Here is a 26,718-nt window from a genome sequence, read left to right as displayed (position 1 = left end):
GGTTTTCAGGATTTAATCGAAAAAAAGTATTTAATAACAATATTAAATAAACCCCCCTCTTATTTATCACGTAATTTGTTCTATTTATTGGTAACTATTATGTGAAAACGAAAAGAATTATGAGAAATATTGCCTAAATATTTTATAATTCGTTTTTCAGCTGCACTTTATTTTTCTTTTATCAATTTTTATTTGAATGCATTTTGCAATCGCCTAATGTGCATTTTGAAACAAAAATCCCGCTCATTTTTCATCTCTATAGATGAAACAATTTTTTTTACATTTATGACCGTCACAAATTACAAACTATTTGTGACTATTGTTTGGAGCCAGAAACTTTGTGCGTTACTTGACCGTCACAAAACCGTCATCTTGGTCATATGACGCTTCAAAAATGACGGTCATTTTACATCTCTACTATCGCTGGAAATGGAAATGCGTGAGATTATGACCGGTACATGATGAGGAACTTATGACGGCTGTCTCAATTCTCCTCTCCCTCTGTGACCGTCGCAATTTTCCAAGTAAATATGACCGTCATCTTTCCTTCATAAATTTTTATTTCAATTAATTTTGTATTAACCTAATTTCCTTTTTAAACGAAATGGCTTTTTTTTCATCTCTATCGATGAAATAATTTATTTTATTTATGACCGTCATTTTGCATCTACATAGATGTTTTGACAACAATTTGATTGTAAATTATTCGTGATCATTATTTTTAGCTAAAAAATTAGTGCTTTATATAACCGTCATTTTTAGGTCGCGTCATATGACCAGAAATGACCGTCATTTTACATTTTATACCTGGCTGGCGCGTGAAGCGTTGCCAATTTCAGCGCTGTAATTTTTATTTTTACCCTTGCCTCCGCCTGACGTCTGAAGTCAGTCCAACTTGCGTGCCTGCCGGAGGGGGGGGCATTCGTACTTCCGCAATTGTAGGCACATCCACGGTTGTCCACAGATTTGTGAAAAATGTGAGGGAACAACTGTACACAACCATATCTGTGCACGGTCTTTGCAGTCGGTCAAAAGGTGTCGGTAGAGTAGAAATTGCATTCGTTTTATTTGCAGTCGATATTAATTATGGATCAGATGTGGTTGTGTACAGTTGTCCCCTCACATTTTTCACCAATCTGTGGACAGCCGTGGATGTGTACAGATGCGGAAGTACGAATGGGCCCCCCCTGCTTGCTCTGTGGATCGCTCTTGCTTGTCAACAAACGTCGTTCGTGTCCAACAATTTATGAAAACAATTGAATTATCATGGACTCCTACATAATGCAGGTAATTAAAATTGACAGCAATAATTCGTCATTGTTTGCGTTCTGTCTTCAACATGAATGATGAACAATTCATCTGTTTTTTATAGTTAAGAAGAGTCTGGTTGAATCAGGATGGACTGGCATTAGCAGTGAGTACTTCAAAAACTTGTCAGCAAAAAATAACAGGAGAAATTTGCAATTTTTAATGTTCAAGCAGTCGAAAACTGCAGATTTTTATTCAATGATTCTCAAGTCACTTTTAGGGTTCTTACTTGTTCCTTAGTTACTCACCTGGTGTTTGAATTAGTTATTCAATTGTGTTGTCCTTAAGAAAATAAACATAATAATGAAAGGAAGGGGATTGTTGAAGTTTTGAAAAATAATATTCGTTCAATAATTTTCGTTTTCATCAATGCTGAAGCACTGAAAAAATTGTTAAATTAAAAAAGTCTGGGATCTGTTCCAAAATGAGACAGAACTCAATTTGATCGTTTGGTCGGACCATATTGGAAATTTCAAAAGCAAAATCGCTTGATTTTCTCTAATTATGCAATTAATTCTTACAATAATTGAATTTGTTATTTCAATATCATTTATTTTCAACAGGACTTGTTGTCTCTACGTCACAATCACGCAAACATCCCCCAACTGAGCACTGAATCTGCAATGACGAAAGCAATGGAGCATTTATCAGCTCCCTTCGATGATCTTGTTCTTCTTCATTTGAAGTAAATAACTCTCTCATATTCTTTACGCAACAATCGAATAAGTGGCATAAGAAAAATTGAAATCTATTGATTTTTTGTATAGAATATTTTTCTTCGAATATTTCTATTAAAAAACGTATCGAAGAAAATTCTATTGAAGAATTCTGCTGCTTCACTGCGCTCTTCCATCTTCCTATGCAGCATTTTCTATTGAGACTTTTCGTATAGAAATTGTTCAACATTAATTTTTTAACAATGTTTTTTCCACTATTTGTCTTCTCTTTTCATTCAAAAAAATGAACGAAAAAATTGGAAAATTTAGGGAAGGAATTTCTATTGAAAATACCTCAATAACTAGTATAGAAAAATCCAATTTTGTCGATATTTTCTATAGATCTCCATTGAATATTTCTATTGAAAAAAAACATGTGAGATGCGGAATTTTTCAATAGAATCGTCAGAACACTAACAGAAAGTTCAATAGAAATCCCATCGAATTTCCTAACGAAATTGTTTCCGAAATGGAAAACAAATAACAGTTTGTGAAATTGTTTTCCTATGAAATTTTGTCGTACGTAACTCGCTTTTATACTTATGTGTCCTACCAATTAAAAATGATCTCTCGATTATCATTTTCTCGATGAAATTACAGAACTCTCGCCTCTGCCAGTAAAGAAGATGCGCGTGCAGCATACCATAATCAGAGTGCAGTGGTCCAGAGCGTAACAAAAATCCTCCAGTTGCAGAAGGAAGAGAACTGGATGCTCCCTGTGATGAACGTAGTCTGTCTTGAGCTGCGATTATTAGCAGTTCAGGCTGAAAATTTGAAGAGTAAAAATACAAAGCCTGGGGAAGTCCTCGAGAAGTGTGCAGAGTGCCTAATGGGATGTTTCAGGGTGTGTGCAGCTGACAACAGGAGCTCAGAGGAAGACACAAAACGATGGGGCATGCTGTCCCTCGTCAATCAACTCTTGAAAGTCTATTTTAGGATCAATAAACTGCACCTGTGTAAACCCCTCATCAGGGCTATTGACTCCTCGGTTTATAAGGATCATTTCCCATTGGCTCAGAGGATTACGTATAAATTCTTCGTTGGGAGGAAAGCTATGTTCGATAGTGATTATAAATCAGGTAAATGCACAGAGAATTCATTATTTTTTTTGAGAATTAATGCATTGAGGATTTCCGAACATGTCTTTCAGTTTCGTGTGTACTAGAGTATAGATTTAGAAGTTTTCAAACAGAAAATTTTCTAATAGAATGAAAAGTAAAGAGTTTAAATAAATTAATGGATAATAATTATTCAAATCATTCCCTTGTTATGGACAAATTATGAATATTTTTCGAACCTTTGGTAACCTAATTTTTTTGGAGATTAATTACTGGTGAAATTCTGAATGTGGCCAAGTTCATCATTTCGAAAACAGAATTTTTAGGGAGGATAATTGATTATTTTCCATTATTTCATAGATCTTTCTCAAAATAAAGGATGAAATTAAAGCTTTCAGTTTCAATTGAAAAATAATCGCAAAAACTTCAACTTCAAATTTTTGGAAGAATGACAACGAAAAACAAGAGCAAAACATTCTTTCTTCCTTTTAATTCAAAGAGAAATTCCTCTATATTTCCAAGCATCATGTTATTATTATAATACAATGACATATAAAGACATATTTTAGAAGTTAATTCTGCAATAAAATATTAATCCATGGAAAAATAATTCTCTACGCTCAATTTTCTACATTTCCAGCTGATGAATATCTCACCTATGCTTTCGAACACTGTCACAAAGCCTCTTCAAAAAACAAGCGTCTGATCCTGACGTACTTAGTCCCTGTAAAAATGCTCCTGGGGTACATGCCAAAGCAATCCCTCCTCGAGAAGTACAGCCTGATGGAGTTTTGGGAATTGGTCGAGGCAGTCAAACGAGGAGATCTCCGAAAATTAGAGACAGTGATGACGAAACACGAGAGTTTTTTCATCGGAGCAGGAATCTATCTCATCGTGGAGAAATTGAAACTCCTGGCTTATCGAAATTTATTCAAGAAAGTGTGGCTGGCGATGAGCACCCACCAAATTCCGGTGCAAAATTTGCTGACTGCCCTTCAGATGTATGGAGTCGAAGACATTGACATGGACGAGACTGAGTGTCTAGTTGCAAATTTAATTTACGAGGGAAAGATCAAAGGATACATCTCCCATCAGCACAAGAAATTAGTTATTTCCAAGCAAAATCCTTTTCCAAATCTTTCTTCGATAATATGAGAGTCTTCTATGTCCGTTTTTGAATGAGGCAATCAATACAGCAATTATTTATACTTTTTAAAAAATACTATCTGCGTTTCCTGGCGCAAAACACGAATGAATAAACAAATATAATTTTTTATTTGTCGATTTATTTGTCGATATCACTTTTCTATGCCAATAATATCATAATCGCCGGCCAACGAAAGTGTTCATTTCCATGATGTTAATAATTATTAAGAAAGGTCAAGAGATGTTGAAGAAATAATTACAACGTTAATTGAACTGGACAAAACGGTATCTCTAGTTGCAAATTTAATTTGAAAGGACAACACCAACGAATACATTTCTCAAATCGTTCTTGAATGATATAAGATTCCTGTATGTTGATATTTGAGCGAAACACTCCATAATTCAATTACTTATGAACAGAAATCAAAGACCAACCCTTCATTTGCATAATTTTTTATTTATCGATTATATCACTTTTCTATGCCAATAATATCATAATACGTGATAAAAATATCATCGCAATAATCAAATTCATACAAGTGTTACATATTCATATTAAAAAAACGAAGATGACGAGTAAAAAAAGTTCGAAAATAAAACACTGGAAAAAAATATTGCAGATCTAATGTAGAACGATAAATATTAATATTTGGTCGCAATTGCCTGACCCGTTGTACAGTCGTTAAAACACATTGTGGAAAGTTGTTAAAAAAATTCTACAGTATCATACAAGGTACATTTGATGTTCTATCAATTGATTCCCATTCTCGACTCTCTTTTGGCACAATGAGCCCATGCATGATGGATACTAACTAAAAATAAAACGACAATACCCCAATAATGAATGCAAATCGCTCGACAGATAAAATTGTCTCAATAATTACTTACATGACATGAATTTAAGCAAAAACAATTGACTCGATCGTACATAGTGCCCATAACTCTACTAAACTAATTTCATTATCTAAAAATTGTATAAATATTTACATATAAATATTACAAACCAATAGTTGGTTCGTGACACCACTCACTCAATGGAGAAATAAAAAAACCTTGAAAGTTGCCAGTTGATTTTATCATTAGAGAGCGAAGTTTAAAAAAATTTCACTTAAGCCTATAATTTTCATTTTTAATATTATTGGCAATTAGTCACTAATTAGATCATGGAACGAACGCTATATGTATGTCTTCGTCTTACACTTTCCTTAAACGAATGAGAGCAATGATAAATTGACTAGTCTCACCGTGAAAACCAGCCTTGGAACGTAAATTCATTCGGTAAAATGAAATAATTAGGCCTTGGCAAACACGTAAGTTCATTGAATGTCTAATTTGTTTGCTAATGGCACATGTTAGAAACTGGAATGTTGAATAAAATCATTAATAATGGAAGAGAAAATTAATCTGTCAAACGTCTACGACATCGTTGTCGTAATTGAAATTCGAATCGCGGAGAAATGATGTTCTTCGGAGTTTAAAATTAATTCGTCCTTCCTCATCCTTTTTCAATGGCTGCTGTACCTGAAATAAATTTTCTCTTTTAACGACTCGTCGAATAAAACAAGGGAATCTATCGGAATTCGTTAGTGCAGAACGTCAAAATGAAAATAAAAAAAAGAAGATTAATACCTTATTGGGGTCAACGGGACGATGAAGCAACGACCTCCAGGGTACTTGCGTTTGCTCTAAAATAACGTAATTGGAGCGAGAAATAAAAGAGAGTGAAGCAAAAGTAAATTGAAAAAAAAATGGAAGAGAACAAAATTTAATTGAATATGGGAAGCAGAGTTGAGTGATCTAGTTACCATTCTCCTTCCGATCGGTCTTCCCTTTATTTAGACTCGCTGCGAGTTCTCTGACTGATCGTTTTTCAACACTACTGCTGCTCAGTGAACTAACTGTACTGCTTGATGATAGAGTTGGAGGTAATGAGGCTGGTCCACTCACACCACTATCGATTGATTCGTCTAAAGCATCACCCGAATCTGGAGTATTTCCCGCTGAGGTATTTGGACTCGACCCATCACTCAATAGATTGTTGAACTCACCTGCACAAGATATGCATCATGCATTGCCTGGTTTTTTCATCAATAGTGCGTGAAGTGAAATTTTACTATAATTTTTTTTTTTAATTATTTTATTTTGCGCAGAATCTTGCTTTCCACTCATTTTGATCGAAAATAGGGTTTGGCATTCGTGGGAAAAGTGTTCTTTGTCCCTTGGGAGGGTGGCACTCGCCTTCGATGAGCGCTATACATCTCCCATGGGACAAAAAATATTTTTTCATCGCTAGTGCGTAAAGTGAAATTGAAAAAATTCAATTTTTCATTCATTGTGATCAAAAAAAGGGTTTGGCAGCCGTGGAAAAAGTGTTCTTTGTCCCTTGGGAGGGTGGCACTCGCTTTCGATGAGCGCTGCACAGCTCCCATGGGTCAAAAAACACTTTTATGAACTTGTATCAAAATATACTATTGACATTATTTGTGATTTCGCATGGAAACATTGGAACGTTCAATATCGAGATTTTGTTATGCTGCGAGGAAATGAAATATAAAAATTTGAGAATCTTAGGGAATGTCTGTGCTTCGAGAGGGTACATAGAAATGAAAATTTGTTGAAAGTTATTTCTGAATTTTAGGAATCAATACGTCATGCATAGCAGGGTTTTTTCCCCGATATTTTTTATTTCGAATGGAAGGAATGGAATGTTGAACATCGAGATTTTTTCATTTTGCAAGAAAATGACGGAACGTTTTATTAAATATAAAAATTTGAGAATCTTAAGCCATGTTTGTGATCAGAGAGGGTACACAGAGAGTAAAATCAATGAATAGTTATCACCCAATTTTGAGAATCAACATGTCAAACATTGCAAGGTTTTTTCCTAATACTTTTGGATTGGAATGAAACGATTGGGATGTTTAATGTTGAGATTTTTGCATTTTGCGAGGAAATGACTGAAAGTTTTATGAAATAAAAAAATTTGAGAACATTAGGCAATGTTGTGATCCGGGAGGGCACATAGTGAGTAAAATCCACGAAAACTTATCTCTGAGCTTTATCTTTGAATCAACACATCATGCACTTCACAGTCTCCCAATATTATCGTTTAGTGTTCAAAAAAAATCAGTAACAAAGTTCTGCGAAACCCCAAGTTTTTCTCTGCATAACTGCCAAACCCCCATCAAATCTCAAATTTTCAAACAGAAAAAGAATGAATTCTAGTCCCCACCAACTCACCAGATTTCCTGTCGTTACTCATGCTCCAGGGTCTCGGTTTGGGCGCGATAGCCGGTGGTGCCGGTTTGCCCCCCCTGATCCCCCCAGAATTCGCCTTCTGCTCGCAATTCCCAGTCAACGCTTTGACCCCGCCCTTTCCAAAACTCGCCTGTCCCTTCTGCACATCACCGGACGGACAAGTGTCGTCTTTCCCAGAGGTCGGAGACGACGAGGGTGACACCACCGCGTTGGTGATGGGCAGTGCTCCCCTCTTCCTCTGCTCCCCCTCAGGGTTCTCCGTACTCCTTCGCACCAGCGGTGAGGCAGTGAGTGGCGTATCCCCCTGGGACCTGCGCCCCGTCAAGGGCGAGAACTTCTCCAGATTATCACTGGAGCGCGATCTGGGCGCGGGTTCAAGGAGAGTCTTCAGCATCGGAGAACTGCAGCCGTGCGGCTTCTTCTCCGTCTCTGGTGGAACACTTCGGTGGCTTGTTAACGATAAATTAGGACTTCCGTCAATGGGGAAAGTATGCAAAGAGCTGTCGTCACTGGTCGGCGATATGAGGGGTGTCGTTGGGGTTGTGGGCCTGAAGAACACGTCCAAACCCTCACCGAGAGCCAGAGAATCCACCGGGAGTGGATCTGATCGCAACATCGGGCGCGTGGGGGCGCGTGTTTTCGCCCTCTTGGGGCGGGTCTTCACGAGGTGCTGGAGCTGCTGACCCGCCGTGTTCGGAAGCTCTGATATCGAATCCAAGGATTCTGTTAAGGAATGCTCGTTCTCCGACGTTCCCTCGGTTGTGTCTTTTGGAAGACTTGGCAGTAAGTTTGGAATGTCGTCCGCGGAGAGACCCTCCACGGAGTCTACTACCGATTTTGGACGCAGTTTTCGACCGTGGAGGCTCTTGCGCTTGTTTGACAAGTGCGGAGTTGCCTTGGACAAGGAGATTTCGAGATTATATTTCGCGATGTGAATTTTCCATGTTTTTTCCACTTCATTTTTCTTCGTTTTAAGTATTAATATTATTATTAATATCAACAATGTTATTAATAATATTTATAATTTTTTTTTTCATTTAAAAAGTCTACCGAAAAATTTGGAAAATTTGAAACCGATGAATTTCTATAGAAAATGGCGCAAGAATAAGTTGTCCAGGAAAATCGTATCTCATGGATTTTTTCTATAGAATATTTTCCACTTTCCATAGAATACCTAAAGTCCCAATAGAAAATCAACGGATTTTTCACACATTTTTCGACCCTAATAATTGCTACTTAACTTGCGTGAGAAGAATCTTGAAAATTACATGCATAATCAGTGTCATTCAAATAATATTTCGTGAAAAATGCCTTCATCAAACTTTTCCTTCTTACAAACAAATAATAAAAACTGTTAAACCTGTCGAAACTTTTTTTACACGAAATCAGTGTTTCATGAAATTTCGACATCAAACTAAACTTTAAAACTGAAAATGTGCTTCAACCTCTACAGAAAACCAACCGACAAATACAATCCCTCCAAACTCTTACTTACAAGATTCAAATACTCCAGCTTCTTCGTGTGTCGCAATACAGAACAATGAAAAAATATTAAATTCGTTCATCAATGGACTTAGCAAAACACTGCATAAACTCACCACTGGCGACTGATCGTCCTTCTCCCCCTGCGGCCCCAGAATCCCCGAGGGATACCCATCCTCCAAGGTGGTAGTGCTGGAAGCTCCATCCCCTCCCATAGTTCCGGAGTTGTCCGTAGTGGAAGAGGCATGCGAAACAACCGCATAAATGTGCTCCTCATTATTCCCCGACGTCCCAATACTCGGATTAATTCCAATAACACTTCCACTGCTGATGGAGCTAGCGCTTGGCCTGAGCACATCCGGTGTACTGCTCCTAGTCCTATCAGCGCTATCTCCAATGAGTGTCTTGTAGCTCCTGGACAGTGACTCAATGACCTCATCAGTCACCCTATCCGAGACATGAGCAGCGACCGCCAGATTCAGCTCATTAACTCTATTAACAATATCAGTCCCAGCTTGCTCAACAATACACGAGTTGATAAACTCATTACTAATTTGGTTCTTCTCCTTGCAAGCATTCCTGAGATCCTGATCGATAGATATCGGCTCGCTCTCATCGCCCCTGACAACCGTCTGCGACATAACCGTCGGACAATGATCATTAGCGCACTTGAGAATGGACTCCAACGAGTCCTCCAAGTACTCGCTAACAACCCTGTGCACATCATCCGCAATCTCCCTCAGCTTGTACTCAATAGGATTCTTCTCATCTCTCTTCTGCAGCACCTCGTGCAGCCTGGGCAGCAGCTGCTTCGAGTTATCGGCGTCCTGAATGAGTCCAGTCGCATAATTAATATCATTATTAGCATCACAACTCTCAGCCGCCAGCGTCTTAATAGTATCCTGAGTCTGCACCACCAGTCTATCCACAACTTGTTGAGTAGAACTCAGTAAGAAACCCTGCTGTAGCCTGAAGGCCTGGCCATGCGAGTACTTGCAGGGAGTGACATTCCTCTGCAGCATATCCTGCAGCTTCTTGGCCAGCTGTTCAGCCCGTTCAGCCGAGGTTTTCATGCAGGGTTGCAGATCGTAAATGGGGAATGGCATGTACCTAACCGAGTAGTTCTTCTCAAGAGCATGAACGATATCCGCATAACCCTGCAGAGTTATATTATTCTTATCATATACTATCGTCCTGAGGTGGTTATTGATCTGCAGGGCTTTGGCCAGAAGTCTAGCACCGGGATCGCCGATCTGATTACCACTGATGTCCAACGTATGAAGGCAAGTGTTGCTCCCCAAAGCATTGATCAAGCTGTACAGATCCCCCTTCAACCTTGAATCCGGTATGTGAAGGCTTTGCAAGACACAGTCGTCCTCCTGAATCATCTGCACAAGGCAGTCCATCACAACTGATATATGCTTACTCTTCATTCCCGCTGTGTTCCTCCCCATGTACAGATGCTTCAGCGATTTGTTCTTACCAATAGCCGTTATAACTTGCGCAAGATCAACGTCCATATTACTATCCGATATATCCAACGACGCGATACACCGCACACCATGAATGCAACTCTCGAGGACGTGTGCTCCCATAGATCCCAGATTATTGCCACTCATATCAAGCTCAAGACCAACTGTACTCTCGTTGCAAGCAAGACCGAGCAGCAGATGCTTGAGCGCCTCAAGTGGTAATTTACAATACGAAATGTTGAGATATTTGAGTGAAAGTGTTGCTGTGAAGAACTGTTTAAAACTAGGAGGTATCTCTTTGGTTTTCTTGCTTGTGAATGAGTTTCTAGCGACGTTCAAGTGGACTAGATTTGTAGCACAGCCACGTAATAATGCCCCAAATAGGCACTCGAGTGTTGTATCAGTGCCAGCAAGATCGAGATGAGTTAAGCTATTCGGCTGGGCAAGGTAGTTACACAGATTATTGATATCGTCTTTTATACTGTTCTCGGAGAGATTGAGGGAGCGCAAGCTTGTTGGCATGCTGCGGTTTAGACTGAGGGCGTGGGCTATTTGGGCGATGCCCTTTGATGTCAGACCGCAGCGAGACAGGTTCAGCTTTTGCATGCCTTTTGGTAGATTACCTATTGCACTGCCACCACTCAGGTGACTACCCTGGGTCAATTTGGCTATTATTCCGCAGAGACTGGTTGCACCCTTGTCCTCAATTATGTTGTTGGAGAGATCAATTGTGTGGAGAACTGTATTGCTGTTTGCTATTAAGGCTAGTGACAATTTATGCGCAAAGTCCCATTTTATTCCTAAGTTATCGAGATACATTTCTTGGATGGAGAGGGATCTTCTTACAACGTGGAGAAGTCTCTCTAGGCATTCGTGGGAGAGTTTCATGTGCGATGTACGGAATTTTGTGAACCACGTGTTGTACTCGAGGGCTGATATTATTGGCACCAGGTCCTTTTGCTCGAGATGATCGAAATCCCGGAGGTTTAGCTCGCGGGTGTCGTGGGAGAGGTAGATTGTGTCCACGTCCCAGGCTACCTCGTCGCGGTATTGGACGCTGTGGAGGTCACACATGCAGGCGTATTGCGTGGAGAAGCCACCGCATGGGCCTGTGGTTCGGGTGGCTTCTGTACTTCGGGCTAATTCTGAACCTCGGATACTTTGGAGTCTACTTGCTGGGATCACGTCGATCTTACGGATCACGTAGTTCAGGGGGACTGTGGGGAATATGTTGCGAATCGCTGTGTGGAGGGCTTCTATCATTGCGTCTATTTCGGTTGTATCGGTAGTTCCTAGGGTGCCTGTTGTTTGGAAATTGTAGGTGCGATCTCCCGCGGTTAGGCATAGCTGGTTTGGTCGACGCGATTCTATCGAGGTGATCTCTAGGTAGTGGAAGTGACAATCGATCTGGAATTGGGGAGGTCTCGCGTCAGATGGGGGAGAGCTTATTTCGGGAATTGAGATTTTTTGGCGTTTATGCGAGGGGAAGAAGTGGAAAATTGGATCCATCACAGCATGGTGAGAATATTTTTGGTAATAAAGTAACAATTTGGGCCATCAACATTGAAGCACATGTACACAGCTCCTGATAGAGATAATTTGATACTGTACGAAAGAAGTGTATTCTAGGCTGAAGGGTCTCGGGATATGGCCATTTGTAAGAATGTAGGTTTCTTGCAATGAATAACGTTAAAAGTTAAGTTAACAAGCAAACTACTTACACGTGTAGGAACTTTGGCAGTCAACAAAAACAGACGACATGGTGAAAATACCTGGAAACATAAATCGTCAAATGATATCTCAGGATTTGACAAGAACCCATTAAGGATGTTCTACACCCTTTCTGCCAAAATTGACCTTTTTTTCAATTTTTCTGGCAAACTTATGATGGAATTGACGTGAAAAAATATAACGTTTTTACGTTTTGTCATTATTTAATGACTGACGAAATTTTAAGGTGGTGCGAACATTTTCCTGCGTTTTCTCTAAACTTTTAAAAAGAATCACAAAACTGTAGAAAAAACGCATGAAAATTATCGCACCACTACGCAACTTCGTGAGCCATTAAAGAATGACAAACCACAAAATCGTTATATTTTTTCACGTTACTCCCATCGATAATTTGCCAGAAAAATGAAAACAACGTCAATTTTGGCTAAAAGGGTGTCGAACATCCTTAATCTTCAGAGAATATTCCCAAACTCACCAGAACCCTATTTTCCTGCTTGTCGGGCTTGGTCTCAAGTTTGACGACGTTTTTGAGTAAAATCTTGACGTGTTTTCCGAGAAGAGCCTTCACAGATTCTACGCAGAAAATCCACGAGATAAATCACCCAAAAATACCCCAATTAATCACGTAATTACCAGAGCTGAGCGAAGTATTATTTGGAATACTATTTCAAATAAGTTCCCGGGAATTTTACAAAGATTTTATTATTCAAATTTTGTAGGTCTGAATTCGAATGTCGATAGTGAAGCGCTAGAAAGCATTCTAAAAATCTGATGAAAAGTTAGAGAGCTTAGTTGTGGAAGAAGATTGATGAAAGAATTAAAAAATTGCAATTTTTGCAAATTACCAACGTTTTATACAAATAATTTATAAACAATCAATTTTCGACCATAAAAGTCATTTTTTCGGAATCGTGACAAATTCATTCATATTCACAATTCGACTAGAAATCAAAATTTTAAAAATTTCAGTTTCACGACTGATCTGATATTCACGACCGAATGGCTAAAAGCACTCTGAGACGGATTCCTAAAATTGTTTAGCTGTGAAATAAATTTACTCCGGACATAAATTTATTATGACGATTTGTTTGGCTAACAGGGCTTCGCAGATGAAAAAGTTTAATAGAAAAACCTAGCCAATTCACTAGACAATTCTACTGGATTTCTATTAATTTTTGGCCGATTCTATTGAAATGTTCACTAGAAAATATTCTATCGAAAAAGTGCAAGGAAGTCGATTTTTCTACACACCTTATTCTATTGACATATTTTCTACAGAATTCCCTCGGCTCAAATCTCTCCCGTTTTGTGTGATTTTCTTGACTAAAAGAAAAATAGAGTACAAAAAATTTTAAAAATTTGAGACGAGGAAATTTGACAGAAAATATCTGAGCAGAATAAGTTAAATATAAAAATCGAATTCTATTATTTTTTTCTATTGAATATTTTCTATTGTTTCCTGCCTAAAACTAATAGAAAGTTCAATAGAAATCCAATAGACTTTTCCAACCAGTTCGTTAGGTCTTTCTATTAAATTGTTTCGTCCGTGTTGGTGCAACCGGCCCGTAACTGAATAGTGAGATAAATCGGTAACTACTATTTTATTCGTCATTACATTAGAATGAATATCAACTGAAATACCCATTTTATTTCAATTTCAGACAGACAAATAAATACAATTTGATCAACCAAAACCTCACCTTGAAATATCTACTTCAAATAGTATTTCTATGTGAAAACTATTTGCAATAGTATCTACATCTGATTTTCACGAAATAGTCCCCAGCTCGGGTAATAACTCAACAATTAAAATGCAAATAGATACCATTTAAATCCTTGGTGAGTTGAGACCTAGTTGACATGATTGCTCTTCAGTAATCCAATCACCAAATTACGAAAAATACCGAAAAATAAATCACGACATTTCTTCCTCGCTTAAACCAGCACGAGGGTGACACTTGACGTTGGAATGCCACAGAATACAAAAAAACTAATGAAAAACTCCGGGGTAACTTGAGTTTGGGGTACGTCAGCCATGTTGTAATTACAATGCACACACATACACTTGCCCTTGAATCGGCTGACGGTGAATTGGAGGAAATGACTGCACTTGTGAGTCGAGATGACGAATCAATTGCGTATTGGGTGTCTGTAGTTATTACACGTTACACCAAGAGTCACTGATGCCGGATAAATTATTATTCAATTCATTCCAATGCCGACGGCGGCCGATTCACGACAATGCGACGACGACTCATCGACCCCGATTATATATGTATATACACATCTGCGTGATGCGTCGCTCGCATCGCTTTTTTGAGCACACGCATGCGCCGAATTCCAGTTGTTGGCTCGGCACTTTGGCAGGTGCGTCTTTGTTTACTTCACTGTTGAAACTGTGGGAAGGTGGGAAGCATCAAAACTCAGGTTCGATTGTTTATTTTCGTCCTTTTGGTTGACGAGCACTTTTTTTCGTCGTTTGGTCGGAGTTCAGTATTAACGTGAAGGTCGATGGGAAAACCCCTCACGAACAGGATGATTGGGGATTGTTGAAGGGCATTCTAACGGGGTTATCACCAGGGTTGGGCACATCTCCATAACCGCAGTTTTTTTTATGACATTGTAATAAACCCGTAATTTACGGAATTAATGTGAAGAATGTAAACAACCAGCCGACGTTATTTTTTATAGTACACTGTTGGAAATATTTTGAAATTTCGGGGAAGATATTATGGTAGATCTCATGAGAGTGACGGTGAATTGGATTTAGGGGGAAACTGGTTATGAAGTTTCAAGTTTTAAGAAGAATTTAGGGAAATTCATAAGTTTTCAGTTGGAGTGAGATGGAAATTTTACAACTCGATTGTATTTACAGTGGAACATGAATATTCAGAAACGAAATGTTATGAATTTTCAATTTTGCCCTCAATTGTCTTGATTTTTATGAATTTTCACGGAATAATTGAACTGAGAAATCAAGTATGATCATTTGAATAGAAAAGCAATGGAATATTTGATTTTTTACTGACAAGATTTACTGAAATTTCAGTGGAACTTGAACACGATAAAAGTTTCCAGAATTTGGCACGGAAAATTCAGACGAAAATTTTTAACAGTATAGCTTTTATCGTAAACCGTGAAGATTGTAGGGGAGGGTGGGGTAAAACGGACACTTGAGACTTTTTTAAAATTATTCATAACTTAGAAACAAATTGATCAGTTGAGCTCAGTTTAGGCTCGTTATAAAGTTAAAGAATTGTTCTTTGTATTGAAAAAAAAAATTATTAAAGTTTATCAACATTTCAACCCCTCATTAACATTTTAAAAAAAGTCAAAAGTGTCCGTTTTACCCCAACCTCCCCTACTTTCCGAGGGTGATAAAAGTTACAAGCTTCATACCTCGCCAGGATCACATCTCGTAAGGGTCAATCCCGTATGAGGACTGAATTTGACAAGGGTCAACCTCATTATTTATTGAGTTTTTTTTCTTACACGCTCTACGGTAACTTGTAGCGCTGATAGAGGACGTTTTCCGTGGATTTACGGCAATTTCTACCGTGGATACAAGGTAGATGGATAAGTGCATTGGAACATTTTTACCGTGAAAATACCTCTTTTCTCTTGCAACGTTTGACCCTCTTGAAATTTACCCTTTATAAGGTATTTCTTAAAATGCCGGAAATCGTACCACGTGATGTAGCAGTACATCAATGTCCCCAGGCGATGAAAGAATTTTCTGACTAATGTGGCTTTATATTTTAATCACGTGAGTCAGAAAATTGTTTGATCGCCGTATGTCATATAATATTTTATGTCCGGAAACCGCGATTTTCCTGAGGGAATCGAGTTAGAATCGCAGTTTTACGATTCTAAAGGCATAAAATAATATTTTATGCCCCTAGAACTGAGAAATACCGAGAATCGCGATCCAACCGAACAGAGTGAAGTTAAAATTCGCGGTTTATCTGTACGCGGGACAGAATGTACTATTGTTTATAATATTTGTGTGTTCAATACTGCGTCTTCGTCAGTCGGAATAAAATAAAACATTCCAGTAACCGCAAAATTACTAGCTTTTCGAAGTAATGTAAAAATAGTATATTTCGTAACGAGCTAAAAAACATTTTTTCACGAGTTACGAACAATATTTTTCATCACAATGTGACGGAAATTGGACTTTTAGGCACGCGGAGCGTGCGGAAAAGTTCACTTTTCGTCACAGCGTGATGAAAATGTAAAAAACCCGTCGAGATAATTTACACGACATTTCTATTAGAGTTCTATTCGAATTGCGTCGATTCGAATAGATTTTATATTAAATATTCGATGCAAGTTTTTAATAAAAGTTTCAGAGAAAAAAATATTCTCCAGTAGAATTTGGAAAGTTAAAGTGGAAAAATGAAACTCCCCTGCAGTTTTTGATCCTCAGACTTCCGAAAAGATGAACTGCATTCAATTAGAATTTCTGAGTTTTCTTTGAATTAATAAATTCATTCAATTGTTTATTTAGCTTTTGTGAAATTCTCCAATACCAACGGTTTTTTATCTCAACAATATAATCATATCAATTTTTTTAAGTGCGATTTTTATCGATTCAAGTAATCGATTCTAGTTGTTCTTATGATAGAAAAAACGACCTTTGGTCAGAAAGTTGCATGCAAATCATTTCAGTAATAAAGTTATAACGTATCGCTAATTTATGAAGTTTTTATCCATTTCCGTTTGTAGATACGATCGCAAGTGCGTATTTGGTGGGGTTCGAATATACGCAAACGGTCTCTCCCTGGCAATACGCTCTAAATAATTTCTTTTTCTTCTGATCGATCTGGTTATATCCTCTAACGGGTGAAGCAGCAAGTACCATTCAGTGATAAGTTCGAGGAATCTTTCGAAGCTTGCGGGTGTGTGACGTGTCCTATAAAAATTGGAATTTGTTGATATCACGGATTTTTGTATGTCGAACAACGTTCTTCAACGCCTCTAATGAGGCCTCTAATTGCTTAGATGAAACCCTCACTTGAAATTTTTTAACCGTTAAATATTTCATTCCAAGGCGATGACTGTGATTTAATTATCTTTTAATCGTCAAATCGCTAAAGACCGCGGAGACCAATACACAATCGTCAACTCAAAATGAGATATGAAACCTTCGAACCGAAATTTTTTTCAAATTTGTATTTGCATTTTTGACAATTTACTTTAATATTCTTGAAATAGGTGGTGAAACTATTCTGAGGACCTTTCGTTAGTGAACGATCAGAATTGCATAAAACGAAATCAACAAAAGTTTCCTTTTCTTGGAAAATCGACGAGGTTGAATCGAGACTACTCTGAATGTTTGAAATTTAATGATTTTTCTTTGAAAACTCATTTCTTTTCAGCAAATTTTTATTCTTATTTTTTTTCCAATGTTCGTTTTTTCCTCCGTAATTTTTTTTATCTGATATTTGTTTTTCTTTCACCGAATTTTTACTTTTTTTCTTTTGATGTTTGGTCTTCCTTCCGTGAGAACTTGACCCAATTCCTCACTCTTATATTGTTTCCTTCAAGGTGTTTTTTTCTACTGATAGACAATGAATATTCCTTCTGTACGTAAAGCAATACGACTGGCGGATTGGAGGATATTGTCACGACTATATTCATCGAATAGCAAATTTTTGGATGTCACCCAGAATGAGAAGACAGGTAAGGAACATCATTCTTATTTCACTATCCTGCGCTGAGAAAAAACGAACAAGTTTTCAAACAAGTTCTTTGGAGCAAAAAAATCGTCTGTTAAAAATTACTAAAAAAGAAATTGTTTAATTTGAAATTGCAAGTCTCGAACATGAATGATCATTCTGCTTTCAACAACAATTCAATGTTCGGCTCAAGAGGTGGATTATTTACACGAGACGGTGCCTTTTCGAGATGAAAATATCTCTCATAGAGAGAAATTGATTGCTATCATATTATTATTATTTTTTTTATGAGCTGATTTATTATTTATGATCATTAAAAAGCCAAAACGAAAAGTTACTGTCCCTTGTTTTACATAAAACGAACATTTTTCGGATGCAAAATACGTTTGAGAGCATCAAATAACAATAAACAACAAGGAATTAATTTTTTTTGTAATTACTAAATCTATTTTTGCGACAAAAATTTTCCTGTCACGACAGCTCAAATGGTCAGCACTAGATTTTTTTTTTATAATTTTCAACTTGCGATTCTTTTGGTTTAAACAAGACTTTTTTTGTAATAAAATCCCTTCATTTAGAGTTTATTACATTTAACAAATTGATTACATTTAGTTTCGTTTTCTTTTCCTTACTTTCTATTCATCTTACATTTTTTCCAAATAAGACTTGTTCGAGAAAATATTTTGTTTTCACTCAGCCTTGTCATCGTCTCTTCACTTGCGACGATAAAACAACGTAATTCATGAAAAATTCCAGTTGCTTTATTCTTTTCCTGAATAGGTGTGAGTACTATATCGCTGAACCGAGCGCCAGTGAATAGTTTGAACTTGGACATATTGAGAGAGTTGAAAGAGTCATTAGAAAAACTCAAGAAAGATGGGAGCAAAGGGCTCATTCTCACATCATCACTGCCAACAGTGTTCTCTGGTGGTCTTGACATCATGGAGATGTACAAGCCGGATATTAAGAGATGTACCGAATTCTGGAACACCTTGCAAGACACCTGGATCCTGTTGAATGAATTAGAAATCCCCACAGTGGCTGCAATTAATGTAATAAGATGCTATTCATGAGGGATTGATTTTCATTTCTGAATGATTCATTTGGCTTTTTGATCTTTTGAAATTTTCTCTTCACGTCACTCGGTCTCGAGAGAAATGGAGGGAAATAACAGTGGAATGTTTTTCTTTAAGGGTGCAAGTCCTGCTGGAGGCTGTCTTCTAGCCATAAGCTGTGAATACCGAATTTTCGTTGATGGTAAACACACAATCGGTTTGAATGAAACGAAACTTGGAATTGTAGCACCGTTTTGGTTCCAAGAGCCTTACATCAAAACAATCGGGCAGAGAAGAGCAGAATTAGCTCTGTTGAGGTAAGAATTGATTGACTATACATTTTTGGAAAAAAATGACATTTCATGGAGAGTTGGATGGTAATTTTTAAGAGAGAGCGACATTGATTTTAATTTAGGGGCAAAAATAATTAAATTTAAAATTTCATTGAAAATTTTTGTAGTAATTTCAGTGAAAAGTTTAGTAGTAATTTTTAGGAGAGAGACGTTGAATTTCATTTTGGGCAAAAAATAAAATTCTCAATGAAATTCCACTTTTGAGCAGCAGGAAGACGAGAATTCCTCAACTCACTTGAATTTTCAATCCAAACATAAATGTTCAGTACCAAATTTCGCTTTTCTATTAATTGAAAATTCAAGAATATATTTATTTGAATTGTTCCGGTTTTTTTAATCATTTTCATGAAATAATTGAACTAAAATTTAGTTTCCATTAATTTTTGCGATAAAAATGGAATTTTTCCCTTACAGAATTCTTTAAAATTTCAGTGGAACTGCCTCTTAATAATATTTTCAACAGTGTAATTTCACCTTAATTCGACGAATTACAACACGCATGAAAAAAAATAGAAAAACCCAGTGGATTTTTGAAAAAATCTGCCAAATTTTTTCCTAGCAAATTCGCTTAGAATTCTATTGAGATTCAATTGGAAATTATTAATTTTTTGTGCTGATCTTTAGTAAAAAGGATGTAACTTCGTCATGCGTTCTTCAATACATATTTTTTTATCACAATTAAAAATCCTGCAGATGTAAAAAATTTTTTTTTTCTTTGTGGACTTGAGCCGGAATCACCCATGTTTTGGATTTGATTTCTCATTTCATCACTAATCTATTCGTTTTTTCCATTCTGGGATGCAGAGGAGACCTATTCACTCCTCAGCAAGCGCTGGAAATTGGTCTCGTCGACGAATTAGCGAGCAGCAAAGAAGATGCCCTGGCGAAGGCTGAGAAGTACATAGAATCTTATCGTCAAATTTCTCCCAGAGCTAGAGCCATGACCAAGAAATCTCTCCGCGAGTCCATGATTCAAAATTTGGTGAAAAATCGCGAAACGGATACTGTTGTGTTTATCAGCGCAATTACAAACCCGGGAATTCAGACTAGTCTAGGATTATACATTGAATCCCTCAAGAAGAAGGCTAAATAGTGGATTATTTAGTAATTGTTGATGATGGATAATCAATGCAATAACTTTGTGCTTCCAATCATGAAATATTCTTCATTTAATATGAGGGTCGGTTACAGCCTTGTTATACTTCGTACATTTTTCAAATCATTGTTGAATAAAATATCGAATTTGTAATTATTGTGTTTTTATTTTCTCTGAACAAGAAAATTATGAAGAAACTGGTTTCATAGTTGTTTTTAATCCAACTGGATTTTTATGAGACATTTTCCATAGAATGTCATCGGCTCAAATTTTCAAAGTTTTTTGTTTGATTTTCTTGATGAAGAGAAATAGACAAAAATGAAAAAAACCTGGAAAATTTGAACCGAGGGAATTCTATAGAAAATATCTCAATAGAATAAGTATAGAAAAATCGAATTCTATAAACTTTTTCTAAAAAAAAAAATTTCTACTGAACATTTCAATAGAATCGGCCAAAAACTAATAGAAAGTTCAATAGAAATCCAATAGAATTCTATTCTATTGCCGAGCGAATTCTGGGTTTATGCATTGAATCCCGCAAAAAGAAGACAAAATAATTATATTTACACCTTTCTTATACTTCGTACACTCACCAAAGTATACTTCAATAAAAAATCGAATTTACAATTACTGTGTATTCTGAAGAAATTACCCCATTTATTATTTACTCGGAAGAAACTATTCATCGAGTGCAGCTGCGACATCCGCTTCAATACTTTTATCAATATTTATGTTCAAAACCTGGAAGACACCTTCTAATGATTCCCTTTGGAACTGAAGAAAGTGAGAAATCTCCAAAATCCTAGAGCGATGTCGACTGTTCTCATGTCTCAAACAAACAAAGATTAATTCCATTAATTTCGTCCGATCATTATCCTGTACTTTTTACAAAAACCTGAACTTACGACTCAATTTGATCGATCAAATCACGAAGCCACGATTCTGCGCGCTGGATCATCGTTGTTTCCCTCGAATCAATGAGGTACTCGCGAAGTTCATGAGAAGCCGTTAAACTATCGTTCAAAGTTTCTGAATTCTCGAGGAGTTCTTTCACATCCTCGGCGACCGTCTCCCCGTCCAAACTGATACCCGTAGTGTACGAATTGATGATCCTATCGACATCCTCGCGATAATCCTCTTTAGCCCTTCGCATTTGCGAGAATCGTTCCTTCACGAAGTCAACGAAGTCTCCAATTGCCCCAGACATGTTGTTCGTGAAGGATTCTAGGACATCTCCCATCTGCTCGTGGAGCACTACTTCATTGTACATTAATTTCGTCCATTTTGACGACAAGAATCTGTTGAATTCCTCCGTTGTTTTCTGGGCTTCTCTCAGCTCAATACTCAGCATGGAATCCTCCTGGTCTGACACTTTCCCGGGGGTTCCGTTATCAGGATGATTGTCTGAGTTATCGCTTGCTTTCTTTCTCAAATCATCTAAAATTTGGTTTCTGCGATTTTCTATCTCGTTCATTAATCTGGAATCCGGTTGTTACAAACGAAAAAAAATCGTAGAAAAATCTAGGGAATTCGTTAGAAAATTCTATCGGATTTGTATGGAATATTCTTTTAGTTTTTCGGGGATTCTATTGAAAAATTCCGCATCTTGACTGCGCGTTTTTTATAGAGAATTTGAGTCGAGGAATTCCTATAGTAAATATCTCAACCGGCGACGGTGGCCGAAGCGGTTAAATCGCTCGGCCGGACAGTGGGACCCGTGAGGCGCGGGTTCGAGAGTCCGGCTTTGGGGCAATTGCGATTTTTAATCTTTCGGAAACCGTCGAACGGAAGTCTAGACACCAAGAATCATCGGAGAAGTGTTAGGAAAACATTCTCCGATGAAGCTCGGTCGATGGACGTCCGTGTCGACCAAGGTTTTCCATGGTTTCCCCTGGTCCCCAGGAGAGTTTATACGTGGGGTACAGCTCCCTGGGGTTACAATGCGACACGGTTGGAGAGGAAGTCGGTCCATGAAACCGCAAAACATGTAAAAACCCGAATAGGGTATAATATATGGCAATAAATAGAAAAATAGTAAATATCTCAACAATAGCATAAGCTGTTGCAATATTTACAATTTTATTAAAAACTTCCTCTACTGAAAATTTTTTAGTGAAAAAAAGACGCGTAGAAAAAGTGGGGAATTTTTAAATGGTATCGACAAATCTAATATAATTTTCCAGCCAATTCGCTACGTTTTTCAATACGATTTTTTCGCGCGTAATTGCATGAGATTTGCCGAATAAAATGATAAAATTGCATGAAAAATGTAATTATGTGAAAAGAAATTCACCTTCTAGCAGTGATTTTCACCAAATTCTGTTCATCCTCGACCGTTTTTTTAAACATAGCGAGTTCCTTCGCCCTCTCAACTTGTTTACTATTCCCGAATTCGTAGATTTCACGAGATATTTCGTTGATTTTTGTTCTATACTTTTCGTAAACACCCTCGGTGATCATATTTATTTTCTTGAACATCGTATTCTCTGAAATATTGAGAGTTTCAAAGCTTCGATAATGAAAAAAAATGAAAAAAGTGAGAGCTGCAAGGTCGCATGTACCTTCGTCCCTTTCGAATAACGAATTGAAGAATTCCCCGTCGTCCAGATTCTCAACGAAAGCTGCGAAATCCTTCACTTTCTTCTCTTCTATCGCTTTAGTTTTGCTCTCGGAACGCTGAAGATTTGTTTCGCTCTCTTCAGTTTTTGCGATGGAAAGTCTATGTGGAACAATGATACCCATCAATTGAATGCGATCGATGCAATTGAATGCGGATTGATTTCAATATGATTTATGAGAAACCACGAAAAATACAATATAAAAAGTTTAAAAATGTACTCCAAGGAATTTTAATAGAAATCAAATAGGATTTCGTAGTGATTGAGTTAGGATTTTCTATTGATTTCGTTTTGTCGTGACACTTCCGAATGAAGAAGGAAAAGGCAGAAAGAAAATAGAAAAACGAAATTAAAACAAATATCAATTTAGTTACGCGCCTTCTTTAGCCATGAAAATGATTAGATCAGATGCGTAAGATATTACCGGTGAATTTCCCGAGATTTATCCTTCTGCTCTTCAGTGACCATTCGATACGAGAAATAGACCAATTGAGGGATAAATGCGATAACGTAATCTGTAAAACCGTCTTGATGCATGCAGGGATTCCCCTGAATATTCAAACTACGTAGTTGCTTAAATTTCCTCAAGTACATTACCTAAAAAAATAATATCAATAAAATATAAAAGAAGAGAAAAAAATGGAAAAACGACAATAATTAATAAAAGATTGATAATATAAAATTGTTAATTTTAAAATTGACAATTTTATATTATTAAATAAATTGATAGTATAAAATTGTTTACATGATCCCAACTGTCGATTTTATTATTCGCCAAACTGAGAATCTTCAAATTGTGGAGATCATCGATGCCCTCGACCCTCTGAATATCATTCCCAGATAAAATCAGTATTTCGAGATTAAGTAAATGCCCCAGCCCTTCCATAACACTGATCCTGTTGAACGAGAGATCTAATTCTCGCAGCTCGACGAGATCCTCCAATTTTTCAATTCTCTCAATACAGTTGTGGGATAATGTGAGCTTTCTGATGCTCTTCATCGGCCACAAGTGCTCTAGACTGATAATATCTGAAGCCCAACAAAATTATCATCAAGGGACTGCAATTCCCCGCAGTTGACTCGGTTGTCTCGCACGAAAAAATTTAATAGAAAAACTAAGTGAATTCGCTAGATAATTCTATTGCAATTCTATTGGATTTCTGTTGAATTTTTCACTAGTTTTTGACCGATTCTATTAAAATGTTCAATAGAAAATATTCTATAGAAAAATTCAATAGAATTCCGTTTTTCTATTACTTATTCTATTGAGATATTTTCTATAGAATTCCTTTGGCTCAAATTTTCTGAGTTTTTTTCATTCTATTTGTCTGTTCACTTCATCAAGAAAATCAAATTTAAAAAAATTGGAACATTGGAGGCGAGAAAATTCTATAGAAAACGTCTCAATAGCATAAATTATCTAGAAAACTTGAATTCAATAGACTTTTTCTACAGAATATTTTATATTGAACATTCAATAGAATTGGTCGAAAACTAATAGAAAGTTTAATAGAAATGCAATAGAATTGTTTAGCGACTTCGTTAGGTTTTTCTATTAAATTTCTCCATACGTGTACCTACTCAAAAATTCAATCCTCAATTCTTTGACTTCCTCCAATTTAACCCCGTCCTCACGAAATAGTCTTCCAGCCTCGCCTTTCGGTGCCTGCTGAATCGCCAAATCCTCGAGCATTTTATAAGTAATGATTCCATATTTTGAACTTTCGTTTTTCTGCTCTTCCTCCATTGCAAGTCAAAATTTGTTTTATTAATTGTTAATCAATTAATTAATTGTTTTATTAATTGTGTGAACGCAAGTCAGAATTGTTCATCGTAAGTTTTCGGGAATGAAGCGGTAACTAGGCAACTGAGGGGGTAACACCTGCGAAACTCTAAATATTCTGATCCCGCGTGAAGAGAAGGAGTTTTTGTAATAATTATGAACAGGTGGATTCGAGATGATTTTAAAGAAAATTGCACTCCGGATTTCCACGATTTTTTTAAAATTTCCTAGAGTTTTATCAGTATTTTATAAGTCTTTTTAAGAAACTTCTGACATTTGCTAAAAGCTTTATAAGACTTTTCAAATGACATATGAAAAAAATTGTCTAAAAAAATTCTAGTAAATTCTTATTGAGACTCTTTAACAATTCTATTTAAGTCCTATGCGAATCCTACTAGTTTTTCGCACCGATTCCTAGTGAAAATGCATAATTCACTAGGAATCGATAGAAAAAAATCGATAAAAATGGATTTTTCTATAAATTTTTACGCGGAATAAACATTGCCCTGATGAAGAGCTCCTTGAGAGTTCGAAACGTTGGAAGAGTCAAACAAAATTGATTTCATCAATGTAAATTTTTCTATTCATACCGTTAATTGGACCGTTTTTGGCCGGGAAAAGTCAAGGAAAAGACAAGATCAAGTACAGTTGTAAATTTATTTTGAAAAAACCTATATATAACTCATTCTGTCGTTTTTTTTGCACAAGAAAAAGCGAAAGAAAATAAAGCATAAATAAAACGTATAAAATTCACCCCCAAAAAACAAAAGTATAAACTTTTTTCCATCAAATATTTAGTGAAAAATCTTACTGCAAACTTGTGTTATTGTTCAATGCAATGCAATAACATTCTCTCATTAAATTCAGTACTGACAATCTGGATGTTGTGACATGTCATCTTTCCAAATGAAATGAATAAATCAATAAACACACTCCATGTAAAATATTCCAGTTACTTTATTTTTCAGCTCATCTGCCAGTGAACATGTAATTGCAACATTAATCAATTTTATAATCTGTTTTCTCATGTCTGTCTCTAGATCGCATTGTGCAGTATATTTCGACTCAAAAGTTATCAATAAACTGAAAAAAAAAGTTCATTACTATTTCTCATTACTCCCCAATTTTAATAACTTGTTATCTAACGACGAGAGATCTTTTTCAGCTGTCTAATATAATTTGCGTAATATAGATAAACTTCAGTTAGCCTCTCCATTCGTTACCCAGTCCCTCCCTTCATACAAATCTTCGACATAAAAATCGCTTTCCAATCAATTTCAAATTCTCAATGCTTCACAACTTAGCTTATAGTTCTGAGGTTCCTTTCGATCACTATTATAATTTCTTTTATTAGTTCTTTAGATGATTAGGTTTTCAATAGTTATATCTCTTCAGCCATCGACTCAATTTTTTACTTAATTTTCTACGGCGATGATATAGTTTAATCTTGTAATATGCACACAAAGGAAAGAATAATTAACTAATTTCTGATTTATCTCCATCTCACTCGGAATTGTGTGCATTTGAAGAATTTTTATGGGTGTTCACTGCGGCACGTCTACCCTGATTTAAACACTATCATCTGGAAGTCAAGAAGAGAAATGTTAGTGTTTGAATGCAATAAAGGGACAGCATTTCCATGGGCTATTCATTCGTTATTTACAAACGAAAATGAAGAAAAAATAAGAGACGACTCGTTTGACAACTGAAAAAACTCTTCTGTTCTCTCATTTCCAAGATTATAACAGTTTTTGGGAGTATTCCATAGTATTTCAATATTCAGTATATTTTATAGTGTTTTACACTGTTGAATTTCCTTGCAGATGTTTCAAAAAAAAGGTAATTACAAAATTATTAATTAAATTCATTATTAATTATTGATTAAATTAATTTCTTTAAAAAATATATATATATATATATATATATATATATATATATATATATATATATATATATATATA

The 26,718-nt window shown here is 36.5% G+C and overlaps 5 protein-coding genes across 14 annotated transcripts in view; 2 read left to right on the top strand and 3 right to left on the bottom strand.

The window, feature by feature from the left end:
- The first annotated feature begins 1,118 nt into the window (after positions 1-1,118).
- LOC107040796 (PCI domain-containing protein 2) lies at positions 1,119-5,290 on the top strand. The gene is made up of 5 exons (XM_015261040.2): positions 1,119-1,287; positions 1,373-1,414; positions 1,872-1,993; positions 2,625-3,103; positions 3,723-5,290. The coding sequence occupies exons 1-5, from the start codon at positions 1,267-1,269 to the stop codon at positions 4,235-4,237; spliced, it is 1,179 nt and encodes a 392-aa protein (XP_015116526.1). The 5' UTR covers positions 1,119-1,266; the 3' UTR covers positions 4,238-5,290.
- Positions 4,666-14,419, bottom strand: LOC107040795 (F-actin-uncapping protein LRRC16A). 3 transcript variants are annotated; one of them, XM_015261037.2, is made up of 9 exons: positions 13,997-14,419; positions 12,647-12,744; positions 12,162-12,212; positions 9,085-11,847; positions 8,982-9,002; positions 7,469-8,381; positions 6,034-6,276; positions 5,858-5,913; positions 4,666-5,749 (listed from the first exon to the last, which is right to left on the bottom strand). In XM_015261037.2, exons 1-9 carry the CDS (start codon positions 14,031-14,033, stop codon positions 5,636-5,638), a joined length of 4,296 nt encoding a protein of 1,431 aa, XP_015116523.1. In that variant the 5' UTR covers positions 14,034-14,419; the 3' UTR covers positions 4,666-5,635. The 3 variants fall into 3 exon arrangements, with proteins under 3 accessions (XP_015116523.1, XP_015116524.1, XP_015116525.1); XM_015261038.2 differs by lacking the exon at positions 8,982-9,002; XM_015261039.2 differs by lacking the exon at positions 5,858-5,913 and having other exon boundaries at positions 5,626-5,749.
- Positions 14,420-14,443: 24 nt separating this feature from the next.
- Positions 14,444-20,509, top strand: LOC107040797 (enoyl-CoA delta isomerase 1, mitochondrial). Of its 8 annotated transcripts, XM_015261045.2 has the most exons (6): positions 14,564-14,598; positions 15,685-15,739; positions 17,722-17,856; positions 18,633-18,904; positions 19,046-19,224; positions 20,065-20,509. In XM_015261045.2, exons 3-6 carry the CDS (start codon positions 17,745-17,747, stop codon positions 20,351-20,353), a joined length of 852 nt encoding a protein of 283 aa, XP_015116531.1. In that variant the 5' UTR covers positions 14,564-14,598; positions 15,685-15,739; positions 17,722-17,744; the 3' UTR covers positions 20,354-20,509. The 8 variants fall into 8 exon arrangements, with proteins under 8 accessions (XP_015116529.1, XP_015116527.1, XP_015116534.1 ...); XM_015261043.2 differs by lacking the exons at positions 14,564-14,598; positions 15,685-15,739 and adding an exon at positions 14,444-14,538; XM_015261041.1 differs by lacking the exon at positions 15,685-15,739 and having other exon boundaries at positions 14,524-14,598.
- Positions 20,510-21,034: 525 nt separating this feature from the next.
- LOC107040772 (dynein regulatory complex subunit 3) lies at positions 21,035-24,721 on the bottom strand. The gene is made up of 7 exons (XM_015260991.2): positions 24,556-24,721; positions 23,720-24,003; positions 23,399-23,571; positions 22,918-23,075; positions 22,650-22,842; positions 21,262-21,834; positions 21,035-21,185 (listed from the first exon to the last, which is right to left on the bottom strand). Exons 1-7 carry the CDS (start codon positions 24,719-24,721, stop codon positions 21,035-21,037), a joined length of 1,698 nt encoding a protein of 565 aa, XP_015116477.1.
- A 975-nt stretch (positions 24,722-25,696) lies between these two features.
- The window catches only part of LOC107040825 (ubiquitin-conjugating enzyme E2 W), a 4,830-nt gene continuing 3,808 nt past the window's right edge, over positions 25,697-26,718 (bottom strand). The window contains exon 4 of the mRNA XM_015261083.2: positions 25,697-26,339. Coding sequence (XP_015116569.1) covers positions 26,326-26,339 — 14 coding nt within the window. The 3' untranslated portion in view covers positions 25,697-26,325. The remainder of the gene's footprint in view (positions 26,340-26,718) is intronic.

This window comes from Diachasma alloeum, unplaced genomic scaffold (assembly GCF_001412515.2).
Source record: "Diachasma alloeum isolate Michigan unplaced genomic scaffold, Dall2.0 Dall_scaffold_00343, whole genome shotgun sequence".
Lineage (NCBI taxonomy): Eukaryota > Metazoa > Arthropoda > Insecta > Hymenoptera > Braconidae > Diachasma > Diachasma alloeum.
This window is presented reverse-complemented; position numbering and strand designations above follow the sequence as displayed.